The sequence below is a fragment of the Ascidia mentula genome, chromosome 5 (assembly GCF_947561715.1).
Source record: "Ascidia mentula chromosome 5, kaAscMent1.1, whole genome shotgun sequence".
NCBI classification, from domain to species: Eukaryota; Metazoa; Chordata; class Ascidiacea; order Phlebobranchia; family Ascidiidae; genus Ascidia; species Ascidia mentula.
In genome coordinates this window covers 21,370,026-21,390,960 of record NC_138570.1, presented here as the reverse complement: position 1 = coordinate 21,390,960, position 20,935 = coordinate 21,370,026, and the positions used below count along the sequence as shown (strand labels likewise).

The 20,935-nt window shown below is 36.3% G+C and overlaps 2 protein-coding genes and 1 pseudogene across 2 annotated transcripts; 1 reads left to right on the top strand and 2 right to left on the bottom strand.

The window, feature by feature from the left end:
- Window positions 1-419: 419 nt before the first annotated feature.
- On the bottom strand, window positions 420-1,372 carry LOC145903216 (uncharacterized; annotated as a pseudogene).
- A 588-nt stretch (window positions 1,373-1,960) lies between these two features.
- Window positions 1,961-2,785, top strand: LOC145903215 (alpha-protein kinase 1-like). Its single transcript, XM_082991281.1, has one exon. The coding sequence runs from the start codon at window positions 1,961-1,963 to the stop codon at window positions 2,783-2,785; it is 825 nt and encodes a 274-aa protein (XP_082847407.1).
- A 94-nt stretch (window positions 2,786-2,879) lies between these two features.
- On the bottom strand, window positions 2,880-19,880 carry LOC145903214 (uncharacterized). The gene is made up of 2 exons (XM_082991279.1): window positions 19,407-19,880; window positions 2,880-3,605 (listed from the first exon to the last, which is right to left on the bottom strand). Exons 1-2 carry the CDS (start codon window positions 19,878-19,880, stop codon window positions 2,880-2,882), a joined length of 1,200 nt encoding a protein of 399 aa, XP_082847405.1.
- Window positions 19,881-20,935: the final 1,055 nt, after the last annotated feature.

Below are 20,935 nucleotides of genomic sequence, written 5' to 3'. Positions count from 1 at the left end.
TATTGCACTGCTTCGTTTGTTGACCGAGAAGACAGAATGGGTAATGTAATTATGGGAGAATGGAGATCTGAAATGCAGAGTTATTCAAACTTCCAATCTATTGGTCGCATGGGTACAAATATGTATACCAGAGGTGCTGCTGCAGTACGAGACCATTACAAAGATAATTTCATTTCAGATAATGGTGCACTGCCTTGGCAGAATGCTGTTGTAAATCGTTCATAATTGTTTTTTTTCTATTCAGTGCATTTTTTTCTTTTTCACACGCAATAAATCACACAATTTCTTTGATCTGGTTTCATGTTTAGAAGTGAACAGAGAATACAGTGAGGTAACACATGCTACATGACAATTTAAAATTGCTGGAATAGAAAAGTAGAAAAGAAAGAACCATTGAAGAATAAACAGTAAAAAACACATTATGCATTGTCAATTAAATTAGCTCTTAGTGATGAAAGATGCTCTGTAATTGCAGACATGGCCTCGTATGCCTTTGTTTTTGGCAGGCCTCTTAAGCTGCAAGCAACAAAATTGCCAAAGCCTGTAAATTCATCATCTTGTCCGGTGTTGGATGATGTTAATTTTGAAATGCTTTCACTATTTTGGCGAAGCATGCTGCAAATGCTTTCCTGAAGCAGTATGAAATATATGAGTGGCATAAATTACATTTCCACCTAAAAACACTAACCTAAAAATCCAATCGATCATTGCGTTTCCGTTTCATTCCCTGCCTTGAAGTTGATGGCAGAGATGTACTTGGTGGGGTAGCTATATCTTCTTCCACCTCCACCTCCTCAAGGGTTATCTCCTCTGCAAACATCATTTGTATGTTTGTTTAAAATAATAAAAACACAAATAAATATATATAAATACCTTGTTCTGGAACAGGTTCATCTTGTGTAAAATCAACCACAGGTGTTGATGGTCGGGAAAAGTTTCCAACAGTCCTGCAACAAACCATACTTGTTAGAAGTGCAATATATTTATATTTAGTCCATACCAAAGTCAATCACATTTTATGCCTCAAATGATCCTGCAAAAATTTTAATGCTTCATAATGCTCCCATATTTGCAGGTTTTCAGCAGCAGCCCCACTCTTCCGTGCATTTTCAATTTTTCGCTTTTCTTTTGCAAAACGGTCTCTTAAGCTTTTCCATCGTTTCATGCAATTCTCCACTGAATCAACAATTATAATTATTACTGCTGGTCCAGACAACAACAGTACATTTATCCTACCTGACTGTCCAGTGCACTCACTAATGTTTTTCCAAACATTTTCTTTTCGCTTCTGGTCTTTATATAGTTTGCTTCCAGAGTCATATATACATGGAGAATCATGTACCATTTGTATTAGCATTTCATTAAATTCCATTATTAAACTTTTAAACAAACAAACTGCAAACAAAATTTTTCCACCAAATATTAATCACAATTTAATTTATAAAATTTAATTGGTAATCAGTATATTCATTTGACTAAATAATCATGAAATAACAAAACAAGTGTCAAAACCATTAACTTTAACCAGAAAATTTACGCCAACTTACCATAAAACAAACAATTTACAAACAAAACTAGCTAAAATTGTCTGAAATAAGTCAAATAACCCACAAAAATAAGTTTCTGCAGCCAGCAGACCTACTAGCAAACAAAGCGTCTGACGGAAAAGTTAAATCAGATTTAACTCCGCCGTCAGACGCTTCGAGCGAGAAAATCACGCCGTCACGGCATGACGCCGGCTGGTGTGAATCCCCCGCCGCTTCGAAACCGCGTCGCCAGCCGTTAACCGCGTCTGGTGTGAATCCCGCTTAAAGAAGTAAATTTAGAAAACATAAAATTAGCTTGTAAGTCTTATTACCAAGCACCGCCTGGCTCTTGTGATGTACTTGCATCGGACAGAGGACCTTCTTGTTCCAGATATGAACAAATAAAGGGCAAAAAGTTTTACTACGTTAGATTTATGGAGCCAGTAGGGCGTGACAGGAAAAACCTTGTGGAGGAGAAACCACCTCAGCCTGTACAAAAGTCTATCTCCATAAGCACCCTTTTAAAGGCTGGAAAGTTAATAAAACATGAAGTGAGGTCTGTTTCTGTGGACTTAGAGCAGTTTGTTCTAGATGATTGTGCATGGAAAAGTAAAGCCAACTTACTTTTGCAAGTATCATGCACCAGCTTTGCTAGTGGTGCCTTCCGCAAGGCATTTATGGCAAATCAGGTTCCCCCAAAAGATAAACTTGTAGTAAAACTGTACAATGAAAGTGCTGCTTCCACCATCCAGGAAGATTTACACATTTCTATGGAAGACCACTGCAGAAAGCAAGTTCAAATGCACACAGTGGCAAAAAGTTTGACAGAAAAGTTCTCTGAAAAAGTGCCCATTGAATTTGGAGATTTGAAGTATGATGATGTATTTTTTTGCAAATACAATGAAAGCCCTGCTACTGTGGAAAACTATTATTCTGGTGAATTCGTGAAATATGTAAACAATGATGGTTCATGCTGTAAATTAACCAACAATGTTCTACAGCAAAAATGTGAATGTCTGGTGCACTTTAGTTACATATTTTCTGAAAAGAAAATGATGTTGCTCGACATTCAAGGAGTGAACCACACATTATTTGATCCCGAAATTGCTACAACACATCTCTTGGATGAAAATGCAGAAGTGTTTTTTTGTGCAGGCAATTTGTCAAGTGTTGCTATTGATACATTTATTGAGAGTCACATTTGCAACAAATTTTGTGTTATGATGTGTCTTCCTCAACTAAATCTAAATAATACCTAAAGCATGTTTTTGTTACTTTTATGTGACTCTGTAATTTGTTTCAATTCTGCTATTACAAAAGCAAACATGATACATTTGTTTTTATTGTTTCCAGTTATGCAGAAAATTTTTGCCGTAAAAAACAATAGATGCTGTCAGCATCTCCACAAGAAATTAATTCAGGATTGGGAACAAGCTGTAAACATTTATCTTTTATACTGGTGCTTAACCATTCCTCCTGGGCATGTAAAACACCAGATATTTCAGCAACTTCTTTAAGGTCACAGTCATTAACTGTAAGACCTTTACAAGTTGTGCCATAAAATTCAGGACATTCAAAAATATGTTCAGGTACACCAGTAGGTAAAAGAATATTGTTTTGATTGCGTATGCGATGACTGTTCCAATTTGCCACAAAAATATCACATTCACGTTGTACAATAGGTTTGTAAATATAAAACAGTAGCTGACGGTCAGTTAGACAATGTGGATCATACTTTCCATTTGTTATTAATGATCTAAGTTGTGCTTTGAAAAAAAGCTCTAATCTTTCATGCAGCTCCCTCCACCAGCGCTCAATTTTATTTGTGTTAGAAGGACCATATATAACACTCTCTGTCGGATCTTCTAAATCTCCATGTTTATTCCTGAGATATGTATGTATTGTTGCCATTTTTCCTGTTTCAGTTCCTCTATCCAGTCTTAAAAACTTTGCCATTGTTTGAGTTTCATACATGTGCTCCAAATATTTCTTTCCGATAATCTGAGGGTTGGAGTTTGAGTGAGTAACAAAGAGAAATAACACTTTACGTGAAAATGTATCTATTGCACCATATATGCCCTATGTTACGGTCCGGAACACTTTTTATTTCTTGAAACGAAATTTCGTTTCCAAGTGTTTGGAGCATAATTTGACAATTTCGTTCCGGAACCAGTTTTTGTTTTGTGCATCTTTTTACCACAAGGTGCTGCTATAGGACCGCTCGAAAAATTTAATTGCGCGTGTAGATGAAATTATTAAAAACTGCTTTGCCAACTTAGAAATAGAAGCGATATGGTAGATTTAAAATTGAAAAAACGTTCGATGACATTAACTTTTTATATGAATTATTTGATATTTTAGTCGTTAAATCGCTGTAGGAAAAATTAAATCGTTATATCGTTCATAAAAGAGCTTTGTAGTCGATTTTCTGTTGTTAGCATTGCAAATGTGTATTGGTGATATCGTTCCCACGCACAGAACCTTTTGCAAATTGGTCGATGTAAAACAAAGCACAACACTCACGTGGTGCCAAAGTATCGTGTAAAGTAAACCAAGTTGAAATTTTAAATACAAATATGTAACATGTTATTTGTAGTAATGGTCTATTTATAATTGTGTATAAAAACACAATTTAAATAAATATACAACCAAGAAATAACGATCGCCTCATGCTAAAATAAAACATACACTACATGATTTTCTCTAAACATATTAATAGCATTGATCGAAAATGTTGCGAATTATATTGGAATTTTCCGCTTTAAAAATTACCATGATACCGACAGTGATAAACAGCATCAAAATTCGGGACACAAAAAAGTGCAAAAAGGCGTGTGGTCGTCTTATCCGAACTAACAACTCCCAAAGGAGCGGCGTCATCAGAGAACTTCAAAAAGCGAAGAGAGAAAAGTCCGTATCTAAATTCCCAAGATAGGCGCCTAAATTTTACTGCTCACACACAAATCTGATGTCTTAAGATCGTTTAATTATTGCTCCCGAATTTTATTAGGAACATAGATAAACTGCTCATACGGCAAGCATCAAACATAGCAATTAACAAGTGAAAACATGTTTAAAACGCGTCATTCGCCAAAACAGTTTAAAAGAACGCCTTTAAATATATCAAAAAAACGGATAGTCGAATACGGTTCAATGGGACCGTCTACAACATACTTAGAGCATTTAACAGCTATATTTATTTCGTTTGGCCATATTATTTCAAAACAAAGACAAGTAAATACCTGTCAAAGACAAGCTTAAACCGCGCCGTCTGTTCGCCAAAACAGTTTTAAGAACGCCTTTTCGTATGACAACAAAAAACTAAAGCATATAGTAAAATAAAGTTTAGAGGTATCTCCTTCTACTGTAGTATTTAACTACCAAATTTTAACTCGCTTGGATGTAAAACAGAGATTTGGCAGGCGAATACCTCTCAAAGACAAATATAAACCGCGCCGCAAGGGCGAAAGTAACTGAATTTGACAGTAGTCTACCTGTGTTTTGAACAATTTTAAATCAAGCGACTGGAAATTTTGCACACAAATATTAGATGTCAGCACAAAACGAGAAATGAAAACTAATTGGCGTCTGTCCTTCAGAATTTTATTGCTTGCCGAAAACTAAATTTGACAGTTGTCCGACTGTGATTTCAACATTTTTCTATCAAGCGACGTGAAGTTTTGCACACAAATATTAGATGCCAGTACAAAACGAGTAATGAAAACCAAATTGACGTATGTCCTTTAGTTTCTTATTTCTGCGCGAAAACGCATGTTTGAAACTATGGTGGCTAAGGTTCGGCGGTTTCAACTAAATTTGACAGTTGTCTGCCTGTGATTTCAACATTTTTATATCAAGCGACTTCAAATTTTTCACACAAATATTAGATGCCAGTACGAAACGAGCAATGAAAACCAAATTGACGTATGTCCTTCAGTTTCTTATTGCTGCGCGAAAACGCATGTTTCAAACTATGGTGGCTAAGGTTCGGCGGTTTTGACTAAATTTGACAGTTGTCTGCCTGTGATTTCAACATTTTTGTATCAAGCGACTTGAAATTTTTCACACAAATATTAGATGCCAGTACGAAACGAGCAATGAAAACCAAATTGACGTATGTCCTTTAGTTTCTTATTGCTGCGCGAAAACGCATGTTTGAAACTATGGTGGTTAAGGTTCGGCGGTTTTAACTAAATTTGACAGTTGTCTGCTTGTGATTTCAACATTTTTATATCAAGCGACTTGAAATTTTGCACACAAATATTAGATGCCAGTACAAAACGAGAAATGAAAACCAAATTGACGTATGTCCTTTAGTTTCTTATTGCTGCGCGAAAACGCATGTTTGAAACTATGGTGGCTAAGGTTCGGCGGTTTTAACTAAATTTGACAGTTGTCTGCCTGTGATTTCAACATTTTTATACCAAGCGACTTGAAATTTTGCACACAAATATTAGATGCCACTACAAAACGAGCAATGAAAACCAAATTGACGTATGTCCTTTAGTTTCTTATTGCTGCGCGAAAACGCATGTTTGAAACTATGGTGGCTAAGGTTCGGCGGTTTTAACTAAATTTGACAGTTGTCTGCCTGTGATTTCAACATTTTTATATCAAGCGACTTGAAATTTTGCACACAAATATTAGATGCCAGTACAAAACGAACAATGAAAACTAAATTGACGTATGTCATTTAGTTTCTTATTGCTGCGCGAAAACGCATGTTTCAAACTATGGTGGCTAAGGTTCGGCGGTTTTGACTAAATTTGACAGTTGTCTGCCTGTGATTTCAACATTTTTATATCAAGCGACTTGAAATTTTGCAAACAAATATTAGATGCCAGTACAAAACGAGCAATGAAAACCAAATTGACGTATGTCCTTTAGTTTCTTATTGCTGCGCGAAAACGCATGTTTGAAACTATGGTGGCTAAGGTTCGGCGGTTTTGACTAAATTTGACAGTTGTCTGCATGTGATTTCAACATTTTTATTTCAAGCGACTTGAAATTTTGCACACAAATATTAGATGCCAGTGCAAAACGAGAAATGAAAAGTAAATTGACGTATGTCCTTTAGTTTCTTATTGCTGCGCGAAAACGCATGTTTGAAACTATGGTGGCTAAGGTTCGGCGGTTTTGACTAAATTTGACAGTTGTCTGCCTGTGATTTCAACATTTTTATATCATGCGACTTGAAATTGTTCACACAAATATTAGATGCCAGTACGAAACGAGCAATGAAAACCAAATTGACGTATGTCCTTTAGTTTCTTATTGCTGCGCGAAAACGCATGTTTCAAACTATGGTGGTTAAGGTTCGGCGGTTTTAACTAAATTTGACAGTTGTCTGCCTGTGATTTCAACATTTTTATATCAAGCGATTTGAAATTTTGCACACAAATATTAGATGCCAGTACAAAACGAGAAATGAAAACCAAATTGACGTATGTCCTTTAGTTTCTTATTGCTGCGCGAAAACGCATGTTTGAAACTATGGTGGCTAAGGTTCGGCGGATTTGACTAGATTTGACAGTTGTCCGCCTGTGATTTCAACATTTTTATATCAAGCGACTTGAAATTTTGCACACAAATATTAGATGCCAGTACAAAACGAGAAATGGAAACCAAATTGGACAATGTTCTTTAGTTTTTTATTGCTGCGCGAAAACGCATGTTACAAACAATGGTCGCTAAGGTCGTGCGGAATTAACTAAATTTGAGAATTCCCGTCGACAATATACACAATTTTAAATCAAGAGACCTGAAATTTTGCACATAAATACTAGGTGCCACAACAAAACGAGAAATGAAAACTAAATTGGCGTCTGTCCTTTAGAATTTTATTGCTTGCCGAAAACGCACGTTTTGAACTATGGTGGCTAAGGTTCGGCCGATTTAACTAAATTTGACAGTTGTTCGCCTGTGATTTCAACATTTTTATATCAAGCGACTTGAAATTTTGCACACAAATATTAGATGCCATTACAAAACGAGCAATGAAAACTAAATTGGCGTCTGTCCTTTAGAATTTTATTGCTTGCCGAAAACGCATGTTTCAAACTATGGTGGCTAAAGTTCGGCGGTTTTAACTAAATTTGACAGTTGTCTGCATGTGATTTCAACATTTTTATATCAAGCGACTTGAAATTTTGCACACAAATATTAGATGCCAGTACAAAACGAGAAATGATATCCAAATTGACGTATGTTCTTTAGTTTCTTATTGCTGCGCGAAAACGCATGTTTCAAACTATGGTGGCTAAGGTTCGGCGGTTTTGACTAAATTTGACAGTTGTCTGCATGTGATTTCAACATTTTTATATCAAGCGACTTGAAATTTTGCACACAAATATTAGATGCCAGTACAAAACGAGCAATGAAAACCAAATTGACGTATGTCCTTTAGTTTCTTATTGCTGCGCGAAAACGCATGTTTGAAACTATGGTGGCTAAGGTTCGGCGGTTTTGACTAAATTTGACAGTTGTCTGCATGTGATTTCAACATTTTTATATCAAGCGACTTGAAATTTTGCACACATATATTAGATGCCAGTACAAAACGAGCAATGAAAACCAAATTGACGTATGTCCTTTAGTTTCTTGTTGCTGCGCGAAAACGCATGTTTGAAACTATGGTGGCTAAGGTTCGGCGGTTTTGACTAAATTTAACAGTTGTCTGCATGTGATTTCAACATTTTTATTTCAAGCGACTTGAAATTTTGCACACAAATATTAGACGCCATTGCAAAACGAGAAATGAAAACTAAATTGGCGTCTGTTCTTTAGAATTTTATTGCTTGCCGAAAACGAATGTTTGAAACTATGGTGGCTAAGGTTCGGCGGTTTTAACTAAATTTGACAGTTGTCCGCCTGTGATTTCAACATTTTTATATCAAGCGACTTGAAATTTTGCACACAAATAATAGATGCCATTACAAAACGAGCAATGAAAACTAAATTGGCGTCTGTCCTTTAGAATTTTAATACTTGCCGAAAACGCATGTTTCAAACTATGGTGGCTAAAGTTCGGCGGTTTTAACTAAATTTGACAGTTGTCTGCCTGTGATTTCAACATTTTTCTATCAAGCGACTTGAAATTTTGCACACAAATATTAGATGCCACTACAAAACGAGCAATGGAAACTAAATTGACGTATGTCCTTTAGTTTCTTATTGCTGCGCGAAAACGCATGTTTCAAACTATGGTGGCTAAGGTTCGGCGGTTTTGACTAAATTTGACAGTTGTCTGCATGTGATTTCAACATTTTTATATCAAGCGACTTGAAATTTTGCACACAAATATTAGATGCCACTACAAAACGAGAAATGCAAACCAAATTGACGTATGTCCTTTAGTTTCTGATTGCTGCGCGAAAACGCATGTTTGAAACTATGGTGGCTAAGGTTCGGCGGTTTTAACTAAATTTGACAGTTGTCTGCTTGTGATTTCAACATTTTTATATCAAGCGACTTGAAATTTTGCACACAAATATTAGATGCCAGTACAAAACGAGATATAAAAACCAAATTGACGTATGTCCTTTAGTTTCTTATTGCTGCGCGAAAACGCATGTTTGAAACTATGGTGGCTAAGGTTCGGCGGATTTGACTAGATTTGACAGTTGTCTGCCTGTGATTTCAACATTTTTATACCAAGCGACTTGAAATTTTGCACACAAATATTAGATGCCAGTACAAAACGAGAAATGAAAACCAAATTGACGTATGTCCTTTAGTTTCTTATTGCTGCGCGAAAACGCATGTTTGAAACTATGGTGGCTAAGGTTCGGCGGTTTTAACTAAATTTGACAGTTGTCTGCCTGTGATTTCAACATTTTTATATCAAGCGACTTGAAATTTTGCACACAAATATTAGATGCCAGTACAAAACGAACAATGAAAACTAAATTGACGTATGTCATTTAGTTTCTTATTGCTGCGCGAAAACGCATGTTTCAAACTATGGTGGCTAAGGTTCGGCGGTTTTGACTAAATTTGACAGTTGTCTGCCTGTGATTTCAACATTTTTATATCAAGCGACTTGAAATTTTGCAAACAAATATTAGATGCCAGTACAAAACGAGCAATGAAAACCAAATTGACGTATGTCCTTTAGTTTCTTATTGCTGCGCGAAGACGCATGTTTGAAACTATGGTGGCTAAGGTTCGGCGGTTTTGACTAAATTTGACAGTTGTCTGCCTGTGATTTCAACATTTTTATATCAAGCGACTTGAAATTGTTCACACAAATATTAGATGCCAGTACGAAACGAGCAATGAAAACCAAATTGACATATCTCCTTTAGTTTCTTATTGCTGCGCGAAAACGCATGTTTCAAACTATGGTGGTTAAGGTTCGGCGGTTTTAACTAAATTTGACAGTTGTCTGCCTGTGATTTCAACATTTTTGTATCAAGCGACTTGAAATTTTGCACACAAATATTAGATGCCAGTACAAAACGAGAAATGGAAACCAAATTGGACAATGTTTTTTAGTTTTTTTTTGCTGCGCGAAAAGGCATGTTACAAACAATGGTCGCTAAGGTCGTGCGGAATTAACTAAATTTGAGAATTCCCGTCGACAATATACACAATTTTAAATCAAGAGACCTGAAATTTTGCACATAAATACTAGGTGCCACAACAAAACGAGAAATGAAAACTAAATTGGCGTCTGTCCTTTAGAATTTTATTGCTTGCCGAAAACGCACGTTTTGAACTATGGTGGCTAAGGTTCGGCCGATTTAACTAAATTTGACAGTTGTTCGCCTGTGATTTCAACATTTTTATATTAAGCGACTTGAAATTTTGCACACAAATATTAGATGCCATTACAAAACGAGCAATGAAAACTAAATTGGCGTCTGTCCTTTAGAATTTTATTGCTTGCCGAAAACGCATGTTTCAAACTATGGTGGCTAAAGTTCGGCGGTTTTAACTAAATTTGACAGTTGTCTGCATGTGATTTCAACATTTTTATATCAAGCGACTTGAAATTTTGCACACAAATATTAGATGCCAGTACAAAACGAGAAATGATATCCAAATTGACGTATGTTCTTTAGTTTCTTATTGCTGCGCGAAAACGCATGTTTCAAACTATGGTGGCTAAGGTTCGGCGGTTTTGACTAAATTTGACAGTTGTCTGCATGTGATTTCAACATTTTTATATCAAGCGACTTGAAATTTTGCACACAAATAGTAGATGCCAGTACAAAACGAGCAATGAAAACCAAATTGACGTATGTCCTTTAGTTTCTTATTGCTGCGCGAAAACGCATGTTTGAAACTATGGTGGCTAAGGTTCGGCGGTTTTGACTAAATTTGACAGTTGTCTGCCTGTGATTTCAACATTTTTATATCAAGCGACTTGAAATTTTGCACACAAATATTACATGCCAGTACAAAACGAGCAATGAAAACCAAATTGACGTATGTCCTTTAGTTTCTTGTTGCTGCGCGAAAACGCATGTTTCAAACTATGGTGGCTAAGGTTCGGCGGTTTTGACTAAATTTAACAGTTGTCTGCATGTGATTTCAACATTTTTATTTCAAGCGACTTGAAATTTTGCACACAAATATTAGACGCCATTACAAAACGAGAAATGAAAACTAAATTGGCGTCTGTTCTTTAGAATTTTATTGCTTGCCGAAAACGCATGTTTGAAACTATGGTGGCTAAGGTTCGGCGGTTTTAACTAAATTTGACAGTTGTCCGCCTGTGATTTCAACATTTTTATATCAAGCGACTTGAAATTTTGCACACAAATATTAGATGCTATGACAAAACGAGCAATGGAAACTAAATTGGCGTCTGTCCTTTAGAATTTTAATACTTGCCGAAAACGCATGTTTCAAACTATGGTGGCTAAAGTTCGGCGGTTTTAACTAAATTTGACAGTTGTCTGCCTGTGATTTCAACATTTTTCTATCAAGCGACTTGAAATTTTGCACACAAATATTAGATGCCACTACAAAACGAGCAATGAAAACCAAATTGACGTATGTCCTTTAGTTTCTTATTGCTGCGCGAAAACGCATGTTTCAAACTATGGTGGCTAAGGTTCGGCGGTTTTGACTAAATTTGACAGTTGTCTGCCTGTGATTTCAACATTTTTATATCAAGCGACTTGAAATTTTGCACACAAATATTAGATGCCAGTACAAAACGAGAAATGAAAACCAAATTGACGTATGTCCTTTAGTTTCTGATTGCTGCGCGAAAACGCATGTTTGAAACTATGGTGGCTAAGGTTCGGCGGTTTTAACTAAATTTGACAGTTGTCTGCCTGTGATTTCAACATTTTTATATCAAGCGACTTGAAATTTTGCACACAAATATTAGATGCCAGTACAAAACGAGCAATGAAAACCAAATTGACGTATGTCCTTTAGTTTCTTATTGCTGCGCGAAAACACATGTTTGAAACTATGGTGGCTAAGGTTCGGCGGTTTTGACTAAATTTGACAGTTGTCTGCCTGTGATTTCAACATTTTTATATCAAGCGACTTGAAATTTTGCACACAAATATTAGATGCCAGTACAAAACGAGCAATGAAAACCAAATTGACGTATGTCCTTTAGTTTCTTGTTGCTGCGCGAAAACGCATGTTTGAAACTATGGTGGCTAAGGTTCGGCGGTTTTGACTAATTTTAACAGTTGTCTGCATGTGATTTCAACATTTTTATTTCAAGCGACTTGAAATTTTGCACACAAATATTAGACGCCATTACAAAACGAGAAATGAAAACTAAATTGGCGTCTGTTCTTTAGAATTTTATTGCTTGCCGAAAACGCATGTTTGAAACTATGGTGGCTAAGGTTCGGCGGTTTTAACTAAATTTGACAGTTGTCCGCCTGTGATTTCAACATTTTTTTATCAAGCGACTTGAAATTTTGCACACAAATATTAGATGCCACTACAAAACGAGAAATGGAAACCAAATTGGACAATGTTCTTTAGTTTTTTATTGCTGCGCGAAAACGCATGTTACAAACAATGGTCGCTAAGGTCGTGCGGAATTAACTAAACTTGAGAATTCCCGTCTGCAATGTACACAATTTTAAATCAAGAGACCTGAAATTTTGCACATAAATACTAGGTGCCACTACAAAACGAGCAATGAAAACTAAATTGGCGTCTGTCCTTTAGAATTTTATTGCTTGCTGAAAACGCATGTTTGAAACTATGGTGGCTAAGGTTCGGCGGTTTTAACTAAATTTGACAGTTGTCCGCCTGTGATTTCAACATTTTTATATCAAGCGACTTGAAATTTTGCACACAAATGTTAGATGCCATTACAAAACGAGCAATGAAAACTAAATTGGCGTCTGTCCTTTAGAATTTTATTGCTTGCCGAAAACGCATGTTTGAAACTATGGTGGCTAAGTTTCGGCGGTTTTAACTAAATTTGACAGTTGTCCGCCTGTGATTTCAACATTTTTATATCAAGCGACTTGAAATTTTGCACACAAATATTAGATGCCAGTACAAAACGAGAAATGAAAACCAAATTGGACAATGTTCTTTAGAATTTTATTGCTTGCCGAAAACGCATGTTTGAAACTATGGTGGCTAAGGTTCGGCGGTTTTAACTAAATTTGACAGTTGTGCGCCTGTGATTTCAACATTTTTATATCAAGCGACTTGAAATTTTGCACACAAATATTAGATGCTATTACAAAACGAGCAATGAAAACTAAATTGGCGTCTGTCCTTTAGAATTTTATTGCTTGCCGAAAACGCATGTTTGAAACTATGGTGGCTAAGGTTCGGCGGTTTTAACTAATTTTCACAGTTGTCCGCCTGTGATTTCAACATTTTTCTATCAAGCGACTTGAAATTTTGCACACAAATATTAGATGCCACTACAAAACGAGCAATGGAAAGTAAATTGGCCTAAGTCCTTTAGTTTCTTATTGCTGCGCGAAAACGAAAGTTTGGAATTATGGTGGCTAAGGTTCGGCGGTTTTGACTAAATTTGACAGTTGTCTGCATGTGATTTCAACATTTTTCTATCAAGCGACTTGAAATTTTGCACACAAATATTAGATGCCACTACAAAACGAGCAATGAAAACCAAATTGACGTATGTCCTTTAGTTTCTTATTGCTGCGCGAAAACGCATGTTTCAAACTATGGTGGCTAAGGTTCGGCGGTTTTTACTAAATTTGACAGTTGTCTGCTTGTGATTTCAACATTTTTATATCAAGCGACTTGAAATTTTGCACACAAATATTAGATGCCACTACAAAACGAGAAATGAAAACCAAATTGACGTATGTCCTTTAGTTTCTTATTGCTGCGCGAAAACGCATGTTTCAAACTATGGTGGCTAAGGTTCGGCGGTTTTAACTAAATTTGACAGTTGTCTGCCTGTGATTTCAACATTTTTATATCAAGCGACTTGAAATTTTGCACACAAATATTAGATGCCACTACAAAACGAGAAATGAAAACCAAATTGGACAATGTTCTTTAGTTTTTTATTGCTGCGCGAAAACGCATGTTACAAACAATGGTCGCTAAGGTCGTGCGGAATTAACTAAATTTGAGAATTCCCGTCGGCAATATACACAATTTTAAATCAAGAGACCTGAAATTTTGCACATAAATACTAGGTGCCACTACAAAACGAGAAATGAAAACTAAATTGGCGTCTGTCCTTTAGAATTTTATTGCATGCCAAAAACGCACGTTTTAAACTATGGTGGCTAAGGTTCGGCGGTTTTGACTAAATTTGACAGTTGTCTGCCTGTGATTTCAACATTTTTATATCAAGCGACTTGAAATTTTGCACACAAATATTAGATGCCAGTACAAAACGAGAAATGCAAACCAAATTGGACAATGTTCTTTAGAATTTTATTGCTTGCCGAAAACGCATGTTTCAAACTATGGTGGCTAAGGTTCGGCGGTTTTAACTAATTTTGACAGTTGTCCGCCTGTGATTTCAACATTTTTCTATCAAGCGACTTGAAATTTTGCACACAAATATTAGATGCCACTACAAAACGAGCAATGGAAAGTAAATTGGCCTAAGTCCTTTAGTTTCTTATTGCTGCGCGAAAACGCATGTTTGGAATTATGGTGGCTAAGGTTCGGCGGTTTTGATTAAATTTGACAGTTGTCCGCCTGTGATTTCAACATTTTTATATCAAGCGACTTGAAATTTTGCACACAAATATTAGATGCCACTACAAAACGAGCAATCAAAACTAAATTTGCGTATGTCCTTTAATTTCTTATTGCTACGCGAAAACGCATGTTACAAACAATGGTCGCTAAGGTCGTGCGGAATTAACTAATTTTGAGAATTCCCGCCGGCAATATAAACAATTTTCAATCAAGCGACCTGAAATTTTGCACACAGATACTAGGTGCCACTACAAAACGAGAAATGAAAACTAAATTGTCGTCTGTCCTTTAGAATTTTATTGCTTGCCGAAAACGCATATTTCAAACTATGGTGGCTAAGGTACGGCGGTTTTAACTAAATTTGACAGTTGTCCGGGAAATGTAATTAATCCTCATAGTACGATAATTATGTTCCAGAAACGAAATTTTCCGTAACTAAAATTCTGTTCCAGTAACGAAAATTCCGTTCCAGTAACGAAAAGTTTGTTCTAGTAACGAAAATTCCGTTCCCGTGACTAAAATTTTGTTCCCGTAACGAAAATTCCGTTCCCGTAACGAAAACTCTGTTCCAGTAACGAAAATTCCGTTCCCGTAACTAAAATTCTGTTCCAGTAACGAAAAGTCTGTTCTAGTAACGAAAATTCCGTTCCCGTGACTAAAATTCTGTTCCAGTAACGAAAATTCTATTCCAGTAACGAAAATTTGGTTCCCGTAACGAAAATTCCGTTCCCGTAACGAAATTCCGTTCCAAGATCAAAAAGTCACTTTTTTGAACGACATTTAGGTCGCGTATCAACAATTTTCTTGAAAGAACGACAAATGTGTCCATGGATCGATAAAGTACCTTCGACGGAAATGTAATTATTCCTCATTGTACGATAATTATGTTCTAAAAACGAAATTTCTGTTCCAGTAACGAAAATTCTGTTCCAGTAACGAAAATACCGTTCCCGTAACGAAAATACCGTTACCGTATCGAAAATTCCGTTCCAGTAACCAAAATTCCGTTCCCGTAACGAAAATTCTGTTCCCGTAACGAAAATTCTGTTCCAGTAACAAAAATTCCGTTCCCGTAACGAAAATTCTGTTCCAGTAACGAAAATTCTGTTCCCGTAACGAAAATACCGTTACCGAAACGAAAATTCCGTTCCCGTAACGAAAATTCTGTTCCCGTAACGAAAATTCTGTTCCAGTAACGAAAATTCTGTTACCGTAACAAAAATTCCGTTCCCGTAACGAAAATACTGTTCCAGTAACGAAAATTCTGTTCCCGTAACGAAAATTCTGTTCCAGTAACGAAAATTCTGTTCCAGTAACGAAAATTCCGTTCCCGTAACGAAAATTCCGTTCCAGTAACGAAAATTCCGTTCCAGTAACTAAAATTCTGTTCCAGTAACGAAAATTCTGTTCCAGTAACGAAAATTCCGTTCCCGTAACGAAATTCCGTTCCCGTAACGAAAATTTTGTTCCAGTAACGAAAATTCCGTTCCAGGATCAAAAAGTCACATTTTTGAACGACATTTAGGTCGCGTATCAACAATTTTCTTGAAAGAACGACATTGTGTCCTTGGATCGAAAAGGTACCTTCAACGGGAATGTAATTATTCCTCATTGTACGATAATTCTGTTCCAGAAACGACATTTCTGTTCCAGTAACAAAAATTCCGTTCCCGTAACGAATATTCTGTTCTCGTAACGAAAATTCTGTTCCAGTAACGAAAATTCTGTTCCCGTAACGAAAATTCTGTTCCAGTAAAATTCTGTTCCCGTAACGAAAATTCTGTTCCCGTAACGAAAATTCTGTTCCAGTAACGAAAATTCCGTTCCTGTAACGAAAATTCCGTTCCAGTAACTAAAATTCTGTTCCAGTAACGAAAATTCTGTTCCAGTAACGAAAATTCCGTTCCCGTAACGAAATTCCGTTCCCGTAACGAAAATTCTGTTCCAGTAACGAAAATTCCGTTCCAGGATCAAAAAGTCACATTTTTGAACGACATTTAGGTCGCGTATCAACAATTTTCTTGAAAGAACGACATTGTGTCCTTGGATCGAAAAGGTACCTTCAACGGGAATGTAATTATTCCTCATTGTACGATAATTCTGTTCCAGAAACGACATTTCTGTTCCAGTAACAAAAATTCCGTTCCCGTAACGAAAATTCTGTTCTCGTAACGAAAATTCTGTTCCAGTAACGAAAATTCTGTTCCCGTAACGAAAATTCTGTTCCAGTAACGAAAATTCTGTTCCCGTAACAAAAATTCCGTTCCCGTAACGAAAATTCCGTTCCAGTAACGAAAATTATGTTCCAGTAACGAAAATTCCGTTCCCGTAACGAAATTCCGTTCCCGTAACGAAAATTCTGTTCCAGTAACGAAAATTCCGTTCCCGTAACGAAATTCCGTTCCCGTAACGAAAATTCTGTTCCAGTAACGAAAATTCCGTTCCAGGATCAAAAAGTCACATTTTTGAACGACATTTAGGTCGCGTATCAACAATTTTCTTGAAAGAACGACATTGTGTCCTTGGATCGAAAAGGTACCTTCAACGGGAATGTAATTATTCCTCATTGTACGATAATTCTGTTCCAGAAACGACATTTCTGTTCCAGTAACAAAAATTCCGTTCCCGTAACGAAAATTCTGTTCTCGTAACGAAAATTCTGTTCCAGTAACGAAAATTCTGTTCCCGTAACGAAAATTCTGTTCCAGTAAAATTCTGTTCCCGTAACGAAAATTCTGTTCCCGTAACGAAAATTCTGTTCCAGTAACGAAAATTCCGTTCCAGTAACGAAAATTCCGTTCCAGTAAGTAAAATTCTGTTCCAGTAACGAAAATTCTGTTCCAGTAACGAAAATTCCGTTCCCGTAACGAAATTCCGTTCCCGTAACGAAAATTCTGTTCCAGTAACGAAAATTCCGTTCCAGGATCAAAAAGTCACATTTTTGAACGACATTTAGGTCGCGTATCAACAATTTTCTTGAAAGAACGACATTGTGTCCTTGGATCGAAAAGGTACCTTCAACGGGAATGTAATTATTCCTCATTGTACGATAATTCTGTTCCAGAAACGACATTTCTGTTCCAGTAACAAAAATTCCGTTCCCGTAACGAAAATTCTGTTCTCGTAACGAAAATTCTGTTCCAGTAACGAAAATTCTGTTCCCGTAACGAAAATTCTGTTCCAGTAAAATTCTGTTCCCGTAACGAAAATTCTGTTCCCGTAACGAAAATTCTGTTCCAGTAACGAAAATTCCGTTCCAGTAACGAAAATTCCGTTCCAGTAACTAAAATTCTGTTCCAGTAACGAAAATTCTGTTCCAGTAACGAAAATTCCGTTCCCGTAACGAAATTCCGTTCCCGTAACGAAAATTCTGTTCCAGTAACGAAAATTCCGTTCCAGGATCAAAAAGTCACATTTTTGAACGACATTTAGGTCGCGTATCAACAATTTTCTTGAAAGAACGACATTGTGTCCTTGGATCGAAAAGGTACCTTCAACGGGAATGTAATTATTCCTCATTGTACGATAATTCTGTTCCAGAAACGACATTTCTGTTCCAGTAACAAAAATTCCGTTCCCGTAACGAAAATTCTGTTCTCGTAACGAAAATTCTGTTCCAGTAACGAAAATTCTGTTCCCGTAACGAAAATTCTGTTCCAGTAACGAAAATTCTGTTCCCGTAACAAAAATTCCGTTCCCGTAACGAAAATTCTGTTCCAGTAACGAAAATTCTGTTCCAGTAACGAAAATTCCGTTCCCGTAACGAAAATTCTGTTCCAGTAACGAAAATTCCGTTACCGCAACTAAAATTCCGTTCCCGTAACGAAATTCCGTTCCCGTAACGAAAATTCCGTTCCAGGATCAAAAAGTCACATTTTTGAACGACATTTAGGTCGCGTATCAACAATTTTCTTGAAAGAATGACATTGTGTCCTTGGATCGAAAAGGTACCTTCAACGGGAATGTAATTATTCCTCATTGTACGATAATTCTGTTCCAGAAACGACATTTCTGTTCCAGTAACAAAAATTCCGTTCCCGTAACCAAATTTCTTTTCCAGTAACGAAAATTCCATTACCGTGACGAAAATTCCTTTTCCGTAACGAAAATTCCATTTCCGTAATGAAAATTCTGTTCCAGTAACGAAATTTCTGTTCCAGTAACGAAAGTTCCGTTCCCGTAAGGAAAATTCCATTCCAGTAACGAAAATTCCGTTCCCGTAACGAAAATTCTATTCCAGTAACGAAATTTCTGTTCCAATAACAAAAATTCCGTTCCCGTAACGAGAATTCTGTTCCATAAACGAAAATTCTGTTCCAGTAACAAAAATTCCGTTCCCAGAATAAAAATTCGGTTCCAGGAACGAAAATTGTGTTCCGGGAACGAAAATTATGTTCCATGCATATTTTCATCTTCCCGTAAGTGTCTACGTTTGAAAACATATATTCGTGATAAAATCAACCTTATACTCGTCAGCAAAACCACGTTTTCTTCGTCTCTTTGTCGACATCTAGTGGTGATTTTTGGCTTGGTCGATTTTCGGAACACAATTTTTAGTGCGATATTACCCAAATTGTGATTTTGGAAACACAATTCAAAAACCAAAATATGTTCCTGTAACGAAATTTTGCGTAAAAATAATGTTCCCGAAACGGTTTTTCTCATTTGGGAACGAAATTTCGTTTCTCGGAACGGTTTTGTAACGAAATTTCGGAACAAAGGCAAAAAATGTATTGTGACTTTACCCAGCGGAAAAGTGTAGTTTTGATATCCACACAACTTGTCATGCCCATCCAATGATACAAGTTGAAGAGGGCCACTACAAGCAAACAGTTGTTTGGGTTTTTTAAATTTCTGTCTTACATTTCTATTAGCAACACCCTCAGGGTCTTTTTCTTGCAACACTTTCTGAACTAAATGCCTTGGCACAAAAATTTTATGTTTACACCGTAGCTTTTGATTCATTGCTCGATAACCTAACAGTTTTCCAGGTCCCTGTAACTCTTTATCAACAGCAGCACAAACTTCATTCAAAGAAGTGTCGTATCTTATGTATGTAATATCAAAATAGCGAAGTCTTCGGTCTAGAGTTGCAACACTCCAAGAATATTCAGAAAACCTTTTCTTCACCAACTGCAAAATTTCTTTTCGCTTCATGTTTTTTGCAACACAATTTTGTAACATAGCTTTTAAATCACTACTCTGTTGCCACATTATAACTTTTGCACCTGGATGTGACTAGACCATCAATTCTACAAAGCTGCAAAAATATGACATCATAAGAAAATTTGCAAAAAATGCCAAAATAAGACCAAGAAACTTAAAATCAAGTTCAAGATCCGAGCGCAGCGGTGCATTAAACTTGCATTAGTTTAATTGTTTTTATTCTTCCACGCGATGTTAAAGATAAACGTTGGACCATTATATCCTCCAGTTCCCCAAAAACCTATTGTTGGCATCGCAGGCTGTCAATGAAATCTCGTTCCCAAAAATTGGCGCAACTTTTTGGAATTATAAAGAAGATTGTTGTCTAGTTTCAATTCAGCCTCGCATGGCACAAACAAGTACAACAGAACGACGTGGAACAAATAAATACATCGTCTGCAACCAAACAACACTTTACTTTATTGCAGCACTAATTACGAAGTTTGTTTAGAACGTTGTATGATTTCTATTAAATTTGATAGCGCTGGGCCAATGGCTATTGTATGTGTATGGGATTGATAGCGCTGGGCTACGTGGGGATTTAAAAAATCGCATATTTCAAATGAAAATGAAATTCAAAATGAAAATGAAAATGAAAATGAAAATGAAAATGAAAATGGTTTTCGAAATAGATTTTAAAACTATTTTTAAAATAAAATTGAAAATGAAATGTAAAATTGATTTCCAAAATAAAATTGAAAGTGATATTAAAAATTTATTTGAAAGTTCTATTCAAAATACATTTCAAAGTCAAGTTTGAAATCTGTTTTAAAACGAAGTTAATTTTAAAAATGCGTTTTCCATTTCAATTTATTATCGCTTTTAAAAACGTAATTAAAAATAGAGTCATAATGCAAAACAAAATACGCATTTGATATTTTTTTGTTAAAATGTGTGTGATAGCGATGGGCCACCATACTTTATCACAAACAAGTTCAAAATATGTCCAAGCATGAAATTTCGAAGACAAGAAAAATATTTGTTTAGGCCGGGTCCACACAGAAACTGTCGAGAGCGTAGCGTACGCCCGCGCGCTCACGCGCTGGCGCATTGGCTTCCACACA

Excerpts from the sequence above, each read along its gene's own strand:
- LOC145903215 (XM_082991281.1), top strand. The coding sequence starts at position 1,961 with ATGGAGCCAGTAGGGCGTGACAGGAAAAACCTTGTGGAGGAGAAACCA.
- LOC145903214 (XM_082991279.1), bottom strand. The coding sequence starts at position 19,880 with ATGTGGCAACAGAGTAGTGATTTAAAAGCTATGTTACAAAATTGTGTT. Across the intron at positions 3,606-19,406 it reads ACACTTTTCCGCTGGGTAAA|GGCATATATGGTGCAATAGA; the intron begins GTCACAATACAT and ends ACCGTAACATAG.